The sequence below is a fragment of the Zootermopsis nevadensis genome, unplaced genomic scaffold, assembly GCF_977971745.1.
Source record: "Zootermopsis nevadensis isolate Lab colony 2312 unplaced genomic scaffold, Znev_1.0 Znev_ptg000020l, whole genome shotgun sequence".
Classification (NCBI taxonomy): Eukaryota; Metazoa; Arthropoda; class Insecta; order Blattodea; family Termopsidae; genus Zootermopsis; species Zootermopsis nevadensis.
This window is the reverse complement of record NW_028259152.1, coordinates 12,394,692-12,408,320: the sequence shown is the minus strand read 5'-3', so window position 1 is coordinate 12,408,320 and position 13,629 is coordinate 12,394,692. Positions and strand designations below refer to the sequence as shown.

Genomic DNA, 13,629 nt, shown 5'->3' with positions numbered 1-13,629 from the left:
CATTACATACATCTTTGTTAATTCTTTTTGTTATTAATTGATAGTATTAAAATTAAGCTATATATGTTTTTTTGTAGTAGTTTCATGAATAAGATGAAATGTTAATCAGTAACAGAGCTTTGACAGTCATAAAAATATCAATTCTAGTTTAATACAGTTTACTAAATATTCTTTTGCCATACAGACCTCAGCTATGGACACTTTTAATTATTTATAGTCTGTTATGATTTCTGAAGACATCTGACTGTCCAACATTCATAATATTTGACTATAAAATTATACTTCTATAATTGCTTTTAAATCAAATTATCATATGAAATAACATTAAATTATTAAGAAGAGGGAACTGATAGAGTTTTATTTTCTCTCATTTCTGGTTAATTGCCAGTAGGTTCCCAGGCCAAGGTGGTCCTGTGTTGCAATTAGCCCAACCAGAGCTGAATATATTATCGCTAACTGTGCCAGTGCTCAGCAATGGAGCCAGCTACAATAGTTATGAAACTTTTGGGCCTCAAGCTACAGTTCCAGTCCTGCCTTCAGCTCCCAGGCTATCCAATCCTGTTCTTCCTCCACAATCCGATAATAGTCACAGGCTGATCCCTAATAACAACATCCCAAACCCCGACAACAGACACTTCCGAAGTCCAGAGAATTATCTCACTTCAGGACAAAGACCACCACCTAACATACAATTCATGCAGCTTAATAATAATTTTAAACCAAGGCCACCTCAGACAACCAACTCTGCTGCTTCTGTCCATAATCTGAGGCAATATTCAAATCCACCAACTATAAAACTACAGCCAAATCAGGCATCAATATTTCCTCTCAGCAGAGACTTACAAGAGCAAACTCAACCTCTAGCTGCACCTAACATAAAAGTTCAGCAGCAAAACAATGCCAGTTCTCTTCTTCCAAACCTCAACCAGAATGTTCAGTACCTAAATCCCACATATTCTGTACAACAGTCTGGCCCTACCTCATTTATTAATTTCCAGCAGAACTCAGATATTTTTCCTAACCCATCAAATCCTGCTACATTTCTGGGCTCCACATATCATCAGGACATACATAGTCAAAACCAGGTAGTACCCAGGGACCCTTCTATCTCTGGAATTAATTACCACTATCAGAAAACACCACACAATTACCCACATTTTTTTACTGAGCATCCTAACACAGCTGTGCCTGCAGTCCAATATGCACCATCTACCACAGAGACTTCAAATTCAATCCAGCAACCTTCATTTCAAAATTATGTTACAACAATCCGAACCCTTCCAGCTGGACAGAACTTGTTAGGACTTCCACATAATACATTATCATCTGATAAAGGACATAAACATGAACAGCGTGAAACTAGGCAGCATCGTGTACCACTTCCTCCACCACTACAGCAGACAAAAGCACCACAGTATGACAGAAAGCAGCAACAAATACAAGAAACATGGCAGAAGCTTCTTAGAGAACAGCAGCAGCAAGATGATTGGTCACCAGTGCCTCAACCCATAGAAACACTTTCCCCAGCCTATAACAAGCACAAACAAGATCCATTTTCAGACTATGCACAATCATACAACTTTGGAAATCAAGGTTCAAGACAGCAGCAGTCACAGACAGATGGTCCTTTCAGGCCAAACACAAGTCCATATGGTGATAGTGGAAGGTCTGTGGATGTTGTTTATAATGATAATGGCAGTGAAGTCTCCAATTTATATACAAGTCTGCCTTCTACAGATGTCCCAAGCTTTAACAGTCAGTATGCAAGTGATGACTACTTGAGACCCCCAACTACTCCTCCCACAAGCCACAGGTCAAGGCAGCAGCCAAGTTTCCCTAACAAGAACCTCACAGAAAAACTACAAAGACATACACAGAGACCTAACAACAGTGCACCTGCTCTCTATCCACCACCCAACACTCAAAATCATTTTCCTGCAAAAAGTAATGGAAATCAGTTGCATGCTGTTGGGACTCATGATGTGGTACTCTACAGTGATACAACTTCCACCCCATATGATGAATATGAGAGTATGAGGTTCCCAGTGCAAGCCAGCAATGATAAATCAGAGGCTAATGACTACAAGGATGATGTCTACAATGACAGGAAACCAATGGATTATGATGAAAAGTCATATTATGATGATGAAGTGGTTCCAAAAAATGAACACCCTAGACTGGAAAAAACAGATCCAGCAGTGGAATCAGATACAAGTTCTGATTCTTCTCATCATATCAGAGCACATACTCAAGTTGAAGCAAAGTCCAAGGATGGTAGAAAACAGCCACGTTACAGGACAGAGCACATTAATAAAAAATTGCCTCAGAATCAAATTAGACAGCCTGACAGACAACAGCAATCAGAAAAAACCTATGATGGTAGCCATGATAGCCAAAAACTGCCTCAGAGAGAAGAGTTTCCATTATCAAATCAATCTGAGTCGTATAACACAGAAACATTTGAAAGTGACAGTGACCAAACAATAACTACCCCTGATGCAGAAACAACGACTGAAGACAGATTTCCATATCCACCACCAGAGTTCTATGAGGAGTTCAATAAGTACAAAGACATTGAGAATCCATTTGCAAGCTTTGACTTTGATTTTGATGCATATCTGGATACACTACGAGGAAATCCAAGCCAAGCTAGTCAGCAGCAGGAGATAAAAAATAAAGAACCTACAGAAGTAACTTATTATGAAACTGATGGTGACAATAATACATACATCACACAACAAAATGTGGTTTCAGCCACAACCACAGGAAAGCCAATAATAGAACAACATCCAAGACCTATAGAAACTGCACATATCAAGTCTTCCAGCAACAGACCAAGTCAGGAGCACAAAACTGAATACATAAAAGAATACTACCCACCACACAGTGTCAAACATGTTAATAATGATGACATAGGGGCCCATAGTGAAGAAGCTAAGAATCAAAGCCATACTCACAAACAGAGACCAACAAATCCTGGCATAAAAATAGTGCAGGACAGTATTTACCAAAAGGATTATGTAAACATAACACATACCGAACACCCTGGAATGGCAACACTCAATCATCACACGAACCCTAATCCACTGACAGTACCATTTTATCCTGGAGAAGATGGCAACTTTTATGCCAGTCCTGGCCACATTCAGACTCAACAGCAACAGGCAAATGATGCTGAAGGATCAGGAGATATCCAGTCACCAACAGGTGCATATTACAGATACTCTGTACAGGATGACGTCTCTGATGTAACTCAGGCAACAGAAAATGTCCCCCACATAATCAGCACTTCAGAGTCATATATTCAGCCTCACAGTGGCTACATAAATTCCAAGGGTAATGCCAGAAATCATGGGCCATATGATTCGAGTGAAACAACTCCATTCCCAATGGCGGAAGACAATGCAAATCCATTGCATTCAGTTTTACAGGTTGTTACAAATCCTTCACCAGGTTCAAAGCCTCCACGACGAGGGGCTGTAAGAAACAGGCAACGTGATTCTTTGCGTGTCTATGTGGATCAAACCATGGGGACTCATAAATCTAAGGACAACACTGGAACTCACACCTATTATAGTGACACTCTGTCACATCCCTTCACTGCAACTGCTTCCAGGGGAAACAAATACCAGTATCAAGAAGCTGACATGTCATCCACAGAATTTACACCAGTCAGACAAGTTTCCAGCTTAACACAACGTGATACTAAACAAAAGCAAATGGACCATTCACACACTCAGGTAGCAGTAGAAGATGACACCACTAAGCCACTGAGAGATGTAAAGAATGGAAGGATAAAACAAAGACATAAACCAGTCATCACTGATTTCTACACTTCAACAACAGAAACAACTGAGTACCTTTCCACAAGCAGCACAACACAGAACAATGGTTGGGAAACTTATAACAGCTGGCAAGGCACAACTCCATATCAGAAAGAAGTTTCCTATTTTGAACTTACAGTTCCCACACAGCCAAAACATAAAGTAACAGATAAAATTTCTGGAAGCAGGTTAAATTCAGAATTGGACTATACCACTCCCACTCTTGCAGAGTACACAACTGTTAAACTCACTAACATACCAGACCCACACAGCACAAGTACACCTGTAACATACTCTGGCATTCAGATGAGCACAAGACCAACAAATGAGCTCTTAGAGTCAATATATGACATAGCAAACACGATGTTTAAGCCACAGTATGATACTGTAAATGAAAATGTAGACTTTGAGCCCAGTTCTCTGAGTGCTAATCAGGATTCATTTACAGAGTTAGTCCTTCCACATCCAAACATTGCTACAACCACAGTCCCCAGTACCACTAGTCTAAAATCAAGGTACTGGCGCCCAGTAAAGAAAATTTCTAGACCTCCTACCATCATAAATAATGTTACTAAGTATACTACATCCAGCACTTATCATACAATACCTGAAACGTACACCATAAGGCACAGACCTTCCAACGACCATCCTAGTTTACCTGTAAGGCACAGAATCCATAGACCCCAGACAATGTCCCTTCAGAGTACTATTGCAAATGTCATTACCACTGCATTGCCTTCCAATGACACAGACACCACATTAAGTACTGGGATAAAGTCTCCCTCACGCACACGCAGCCAATCACCAGTAACACCACGACGGCTTAGACGTCCAACCAAGACCAGAGTCGACATGACTTCAACTAAAGTGTACGCAGACAGTGACAAGAGTGAATCATTTGAAAGACCACTACAAGATGTCAACAGACTGAACAAGAAACCACAGGGAAGCACCATGACTGCTCCATCACAAAGGTACAGTAGCAAGTAGTGAGTTATAAAGCAGTTACAGGGTAGAGATTTGTTTTATAAAGACATAGACATGAAGATGTCTCATTCATTATGGCACAAAATACATAATTGATATATGTTACAGGATTGGAAAGGTACAATCCCTACTGTTACCACATGCATTCTTTGCACCTTGGTGTTGTGAATGCCCATAGTTGCTCACTATAGTGTAGATTATTTGGATTATTTACAAAACAGTGGAGTGCATTTCAATTCAGTTTACATAATTTCTTCTGTTGCTGTCAATAAAGAAACCTATACATAATTTTACTTGTTAATTTTAGTGTGTCTGCTCTATCAGAAACTGACTGCTGAGAATTTGTTTTTACAATGTTGTCAGCAACTCAGAGAGAGCTGAGAGGATGATTGGTGAATAATAAATTGGAAAGGGTGTTAAAAAAAGCATGACATAATCTAAAGTACTATCCTGACATTTGTCTGGAAGGGCTGAGGAAAACTACAGAAAAAATCAGATAGAATAGCTGGTCTCTGGTCCAAGATTTGAACTCAGGTCCTCCAAAATATGAGGCAGGCTTCCCAACCACATAATCATGATGTGAAGAGAGTTGAGAGAAAAACATGGTTTCAAATAGGGTCTTGACTTTATGATTGTAGATTATAAACTGTTCAACACATAGAAATTATAAAATATACCAATATGGTAAGATATTTCTTAACATTGTAACTTTAGAGAACGATATTTATAAATCGGAATATTTCTTATCTTAATTAGATGAACCACTTTCAAATGTATCATTACAAATGTGTTGGTGACATCATAGTGGGTATAATGAAATGCAGTTCAGCTCACGGGCTCGCATGCTGCAGAAGATAGTATAATCCAATCCTGGTTGAGTGGGAATTCTTTTATTGCTCACAGTTTTTTTGTGTTGTTGTGAATCAATTGTTTGGTTGGTCCACAAACAGCCAAAAACTTCGGCCTGCTGGCCATCATAACTCGACTGCTTGCAGAACAGGTGAAACTGTAGCAAAGGCTCGAACCACGAGATGGGCGGCTACAGTGTGTTGAGATCGTGCGCACGCAGTAGTCGGAGCGACCCAAGAAGCACGGCCTTTTGCATGCGGCTGAGTAATGCTTCAGCGCTACACAAGCATGCCGGGAAAAACTTAATGTTAGACAGCAGTGACGGCTCGACTTCTCCAAGAACTCCGATTACGACTACTACTAATTTGACAGTAAATCCAAGATACAGCTGTCTTAGTTCAAACACACAAGTTCTTGATACTTGGTCCGTTTTTCAGTCTCCTTCACAACTATGTTTGTTTCAGCCGGGGCCGAAAACTCAATGGTATGCATAGTGCGTTCAGAGACATCGATTAGAACGATATCAGGCTTGGTAGCTGTTGACTGCCAGGTAGTGGATAACGAATAGTTCAATGAATTTTAAATTTATCATTCTCAACAACGGACTCAATGTCCCCAGGGGCGTACGGCAAAACGGGAGTCTTACTAATGCCATAAAAGTGTCTCGGGTAATAATAGAGTACACGTAAAGCAGCGTTATGTCGATGAATGCAGGCATAGTGTTTACATGCCGACAAAAGATGCATCAGCGTCTGGTTGCATTCGACATGCCATGCAGACAGTATCCGCAAACCCCCCCCCCCCCCCCCCCCACACACACCCTTCACCATTCGGTGGTACACAAGTGTGTTTACAACACTATCTTGACATGCTAAGATGAAACCCTCGGTTTCAGACTTCAGTCCAGCCGACCTTAGAAAGGCGAACGTCACATCTTTGGACAAGCCTTTTTTTTTGGCGTTATCAAAGAAGGTTCCATGCATGTTTTTATCTGTATGTTGTTTGAGCAACAAAGTTTGCTCAGCCTTCTTAATAGTGCCATTGAATTGATCTGACGTTAGCGTTAAGAAGGACAACTGTCTTCGCCGTCTAACTGAACTGATGTCAAAGTCAAGTTCGAGGTCATTTGCTGCTCTCTTTGCTGCCTGAAATATTATATAAATACCGTACACCCTCAGACTCGCGTGAGCATATGAATGTTAAGAGGGGATCACAGCTATTTATGATGGAATGGGCTATACTGTTTTTGTATCGTCACTCAATAAATTAACATATGGCAATAGCTGATGTGTCCCATTTAATTGCAAATCCTCCTGCCTATCTCGGACTTTGCAAATGGTGTATTCTAACAAAAAGTTAAAGAGCAATGGAGACAAAGCATCTCCTTGTTTCAGACTGTTCTTGATGGAAAATGAATCAGATAAATATTTACCTATACGAATTTTGCTACAGGTTTCATTTAAGCACATTTTTATTAGCTTCTTTGGTATACCAAATTCAATGAGAATGTTGTATAACATTTCTCACTTTTTTGAAATCTATAAACACTTGATGTACGGTCCTACTATACACCAATTTTTTCTCTAGTACAGGGGTTCTCACCCTTTTTCTCTGGCGTACCACTAATTCTAATTTAACACATTAAATGTACCACTAACCACTAAATGCATTCAGGAAAATTTATTTATGTTAATATTACCTTTTGATTTTCTTACTTAATTCATGTACCATTCAACACTGCCTCGTGTACCACCAGTGGTACGCATACCATAGGTTGATAAACGCTTCTCTAGTATTTGACAAATGCAGAAGATCTGATCAGTTGTTGATCTGTTATGTCTGAACCCACACTGATGATCCCTAATAATTTCAATCACATATGAAGTTAATCTCACCAGAATAATGTTTGATAGTCTTATCCCGCCTTCTTATGAATAGTAATAATTATGGATTCCATCCATTGTTGTGGCATCTCTTCCTTATCCCAAATTAACTGAATAAGCTTATGCAACTTTTTTCCACCTGCTTTAAATAATTCTGCTGGAATATGATCAATACCCGGAGATTTGTAACTTTTCAACTTCCCAATGGCTAGTTCTACTTCATCTAAACTAGGTTCTGGCACTAACAGTTCAGCCGTATGTATTTTAATCTCTCAAACATCATCAGTACCATGAACATTTAAGAGTTTTGATTGGATCTGCAAGTAAATTGCCATTATTATCCTTTACCAAATTAGTCTGAGGTTAATATCCTTTCTTAAAATCAATGCTTCTGTACAGATGTCTGATATTTTTATGCTCACTATTTGTTTCAAGCTCAATAATTTTGCCTTTCAGCAATAAAAAATCAAAATTATATTCAGCAGGAAATTAGGAGGAGAATAAATTCCGGAAATGCTTGCTACTTTTCAGTTTAAAATATTTTGTCTTTTCATCTGATTACAAAGAACCTAAAGATTAAAATTTTGCCTGTTGTTTTGTATGGGTGCGAAACATGGTCTGTCACTCAGAGGGAGGAACACAGATTGCAGGTGTTTGAGATTGGGGTGTTGATGAGGATATTTGGTCCCAGAACAGAAGAGGATGGGGCATGGAGAAAACTGCATAATGATGAGCTTAAAAATCTGTACTCCTCCCCCAATATTTTCAGGGTGATTAAGTCATGAAGAAGGAGATGGCGGGGCATGCGGCGTGTGTGGATGGGGTGAGAAGTGTGCACAGGGCATTGGTCAGGAAGATAGAAGGGAAGAGACTGCTGGGGAGATGTAGACATAGATGGGAGGGTAACATCAAGCTGGATCTATAGAAGATAGGATTTGAAGGTGATTCGATTTTGTTGGCCCAGGACAGGGACAGGGCTTTGGTCAATTTGGTGCCAGCTAGTTAGTTAGTGTCACTTTCACTCGACAAGTTTATGTATTTATGAGTTATTCCCTGCCACAGAAAATGAATAGGTGAAAGTTTATAGTGGCCTCCGTTGTTATAATATTTGTTACATATTTCATCAAAATCTATCCAGTAGTTCTCAAACTGTAACATGCAAACGAAAGATAGTCAGTCATGATCAGTCCTATATGCATTCATTTTGTGTACTCTGTGCAAAGAGTGCATAACTTTGTGTTTGATGGTGATAGATAAACAAATTCATAGCTTTAAAAACACTAAATATAATTCCTTGAAATTTATACATACATTGAGGGCCTTAGTTTTGGTTTCAGAGCCGAATGTAACTACCTTTTATTATCCTTAAATGAGATTTATGTTTTAAATCCACAAGTATGTTGCTTCCAGAATTGAATGATTTATTTCACACTTAGTATTTTACATACATTCACAATCAGGTATCAGAGGCTACCAAATATGTTCCAAGTCATTCTGAAAAGAACTGGTGCTGTGTTATTTATTTAATGTTATAGTCTGTTTGATTTGTTATAAACAAATTTTGGAATTGCATAGTGACTGATTTTCATAATTTATGTTTATTTTGATAGTTAAATTTTATTAGCTTAGTTCAGAAGTTCCTAAAAATAGCATTATAAAGATATATATGATACAAGATTTTATTAGTGTTTATAACTTTCATTAAAACACTCCTTTGAACTAGTGGGTATTTTGTAATGCTTTTAAGTTATCAGCTACAGTGAAATCTTTATTGTCCATTAAAGCCAGAATTGGATTTTGTTTAGTGGAATTATATATTTAGACAAAAAAGTGCTTAACGCAGCTGTTTATGAATTCATTGCATTTCAGAGATAACAGAACTATTTTTAAGCTATTGATTTTGGTCTTTTATTTTGTGGCATTATGTATTCTTGTAGATGATTATACCCTGAAGATGGAGGCACTATGTTTCTATGAAATGTTGGTAATTACATACAAGTCTACACATGATGCTAAAATCAATATCTTCACTGCTGTGACAACATCAAACCTTACATGCTATTAACCTCTGTATTCAGTTATGCATGTAAAATAGTCCTACTCCAGTAATAAATTTGTATTTTAGCCCAGACTAAAATTCAATTAAGAATGTGGTTGTATAGTCCTCAGTGGACAGTACAGAATACAACTTTACTACTAATCAAATCTTGCTTAATACATGGTTCTCATTTTGTATTTGGACCACATAATGCAATGCTGCTGACGACAACATACCTTTTAGGATGTGGGCCAGTGGCTACTCTTTTATCAGTGACTCAAATGTCTAGGCTGAGTGTAGGTTAGTGCTCAAGATGGTACACAGTAACAGATAATTAAAAAAATCCCTGGTGTTGATATTTCTGCAAGATCTGCCATTCATTGTTTTATTAATAAATTTAAAACTCTGGGTTCAGTACTTGTTAAGAAAATGAAAAGAGTGCATCATATATTGACTGAAGAAAAACTTGATGATACTGAAGATTTCTGTCTTCTGGGTTGTTGCGCTGTGTAGACTGGTCGATGTTAACCAACGTTTTAGAGGTCATACTGCCTCCGTCATCAGAGAGTATGACCTCTGAAACGTTGGTTAACATCGACTAGTCTACAAAGCGCAACAACCCAGAAGACAGAAATCTTCATACTCACCACTGTGAAAACCTCAAATCTTATATTGATGATGCTGGTGTAAGATTGGAGCATTAACTAATAAAATCACTGGAAGAACTAGCTCAGCGAGCCAACATTTCAGTCTTATCAGCAAGAAATTACAAAATTACTGAAACTTTTTCTGTAAAAAATAACATGTGCATTCACTGCCAAGAGACTAATCTACAAGGATATATTTTTGTAACTGGTTTATCCGATCAGTGAATGAAGGTACACTTGACTCACAATTATTCTTTTTTTGATGAAATCTGATTTCATTTAAATTGATGTATGAACATGCATAATAACCAATACTGATCCTTGAAAAACCCTAGAATTCTTTGTGAAGTGCCACTTCATTTTCTGAAAGTTGGTGTTTATGTGGAATTAGTGAAAGCTGAATAATTGGCACTGTTTTCTTATTAATACACTTAACCAAGAAAGGCATATTATATTAATTGACATTGAACAGGTTTTCCCAGAATTAACAGAGGAAGAGAGGATTCAACAATAGTGTACACAGCCAATAACTTCATAGCTGCAATAAATGATGTGCTTGGTGCTAGAGTTGTAAGCAAAGGCTTGTGGCAGCTCATTCTTCAGACCTCCTGCCATTTAATTTTTATATGTGGGGTAGTTTGAAAGATAAAATGTATAAAAGTAATCCTCAAACATTGTGTGAACTTTACAAAATATTTGGGAAGAAATATCCTGGATTTTCTGATCAGAGCTGCAATATGTCCATCAAAACATGTTCTCATGCTGCAATGCATGTTTATGATCACAAGGGGAACATTTTCAACAACTTGTCTGAACTAGTAAGTTTATCTCAGAGTTTATTTTGTTCTTTTGTAATGCATTACCAATGGCCCAGTTTGTGGGACGAAAGGCAGAGCTATTCAGAGCATGGCAGTGTGTTAGACAGTCTGAAAAAAGTATCAGACGTGTACTAATCTGAGTGGAAAAGAATTTGTGTATGTTGTGTCTTTATACAAGATTATGTGTTAAAAAAACAGTTAATAAAACTGAACTAGTAGAATGCATTTGTTTCTAACTTATTACTGCAGTGAACATTTCATATTACAATGGATTTAAGGATAATAACCATAAGAAACTAAATTAGACCTTATGGAAATACATGTAAAAAATATAAATATTTGTGTTATACTCTGCATTCGCAACTGCCATTAAAATATCAATATTTAATACATGTACACTGGTAGATACAAAATGTGTCACTGGGCATTATGTGCTTAAGAAATAAAAAGTTTCTACCACTTTCTTATTTTGTAGACATGAAAGAAAAATTCTTGAGTTTAGAACAGAAGTGAAATAAATAAATCACAAAGCAAGTTTAGGCATATTTCATGTGTGCAGAAACTGAAAAAAAAAATGAAAATTGTTTGTACAGAAGAAGCTTAATTAATATAGAATTATTTTCCTGCAGAGTGGAACCCAGTGTTACTCCAGTAACATACATTCATCAGCCAGCAGTGCAAGCATCTGTGAGTCCAAATGTGTACAACAACTCTCAGCAATACAACCCTATTCAGTATGAGCCATACTACAATGTTTATGATGAAGATGTGGAGATCTACAGAGATGTTGGTAAGTGGACAGATACTTATGAAATGTGATATTTGGAATTTCAAACCTTGTAATGACATCAAGTTATGACATGAACAATTTTCATCCCTGTTTCAAAAAAAAAGCAGCAGATTTTCATGAGCACATTATTTTTATTGTTCAGAAACTATAAGTTGTTAAAATGGAAAGGAATACAGCATGTTGTAGAATTTGAAGTTTTCATGGTGGTGAATCTGAAGATGGCTGTCATCATGGTTGTTGTGCCATGTAGTCTAATGATGGACGCAGCAAGGATCTCTGAAACATCTGTAAACGTCTGCCAGACTATACAGCACAACAACCCAGAAGACGGCCATCTTTGTTACAGCATGTTGTCTGTGCACTAGGTCTGTGTTCCATAAACGCTTTTTCCACTGTGGTACACTACAAAATTTTACCTCATGATGGAAAGATATAAAACTATTCATATAAACCCTCGCTTTATAATGATTTATATAATGAAACAAAACATTAACACATGCTGAATAAAACCATTGATGTGTGTGTGCATTATGTATTATAATTATAGAAGTTAAGACATTGCCTTTTTCTAACTATAACAAGTTAATATACAATTTCTTTTAAAAATTTGTGGCACACCTGTAACCTTGTGGTAGCACATCAGTGTGCCATGGCATACCAGTTGTGGAACACTGCAGTAGATGACACACTTTAATTCCACCAAAGGCATAAATATTTCTGTCTTCTCCAGAGGTTTTTAAAGGTTAAAGATCTTCTAGAAAAGATGATTTCAGTATTACAACATAAACTGTAGCCAGTATCAGAGTGAGTGTTTTTTTACAGTAATGTATGTTTCTTGGTCTCAAAATGCAAGGCCAAATTATTTAATAAAGTTATGTTTTCAGAATGAAGACTAAAATCACAATATTAATTCAAATATAAACTAGAAAATCATATTGCCATAGTATAATATGGTGAATGTCAACAAATTGTTAAAACTGTATCTTCTTCACAAATCTACAATGGCAGTAAAAATTTGGAATTCCACTCCCACCCATTTAACATTTTACTGTTTTTCACACATAATTATGACCCAAATCTGGTTGCATTAATTAAAGATTTTGGATTCCAGTTTCTTGACAGTAAGCCTACATAAAAGAAAATATTGAAGTGGAATGAATAATAGTTCCCAAAACCTTATAGTAAAGTCTTGAAACATGGATTAATGGCCACAATGAACTTGACATTTCAGATATCCGTATAGAGTGTGTGTGTGTGGCCCTTGTTATTTTGTTATAACAATTCTGAATTAATGAGCACATTGGCTGAGCCATTTCCGGGATCCATATTGTTTTTAGCAAGTGCCACATGTACTATATAATTTTATTTTATGGCATTATTATTATTATTATTATAATCTTAAAATATATATGCAACTATAGTAAGAGAAAAGAATCCTAACTGTTGAATGAAGAAGCCAGCAGTAAAATTATTTTATTTTGCTGAGAAAGTACAATGGTAAACAACAATACACTTATGCAAAGAAGTTCTGGGAAGAACATGTTATTCTTCTTTTATTCAAATGCTGAAGTCATTATACGATATCCACAAAATTAATCACATATAACTTTAAAACTCTGTAAAATAAACATATTTTATACAAAATCTATAGGTCACTTTATGATCTGTCTCCACAACAAATTTTGCATACCTAGCAGCAATTGTTAACTATTTACTACTATCAGAAAGTGAGCTAATATAGACATCTTATAGCTACTGTGTTGGTTCACATTCTACGAAATATTACTTCAGCA

At 37.0% G+C, this 13,629-nt stretch overlaps 2 protein-coding genes across 8 annotated transcripts in view; one reads left to right on the top strand and one right to left on the bottom strand.

Moving 5' to 3' along the window:
- The window catches only part of LOC147873310 (uncharacterized), a 42,707-nt gene extending 36,741 nt beyond the window's left edge, over positions 1–5,966 (bottom strand). The window contains exon 1 of one of the 3 annotated variants that reach the window (XR_015535922.1): positions 5,646–5,966. Coding sequence is in view for 1 of the 3 variants with exons in the window: in XM_087351786.1 (XP_087207912.1) it covers positions 5,713–5,789 (77 nt within the window). In the remaining 2 variants the exon portion in view is untranslated. The remainder of the gene's footprint in view (positions 1–5,645) is intronic. The other 2 variants (XR_015535921.1, XM_087351786.1) reach the window with 2 other exon arrangements.
- The window catches only part of LOC110840185 (uncharacterized), a 227,208-nt gene that overhangs the window by 154,527 nt on the left and 59,052 nt on the right, over positions 1–13,629 (top strand). For 4 of the 5 annotated variants that reach the window (XM_087351780.1, XM_087351779.1, XM_087351777.1 and 1 more), the window contains exons 8-9: positions 389–4,798; positions 11,676–11,836. In XM_087351780.1, the coding sequence (XP_087207906.1) occupies positions 389–4,798; positions 11,676–11,836 (4,571 nt within the window). The remainder of the gene's footprint in view (positions 1–388; positions 4,799–11,675; positions 11,837–13,629) is intronic. The other variant, XM_087351778.1, reaches the window with a different exon arrangement.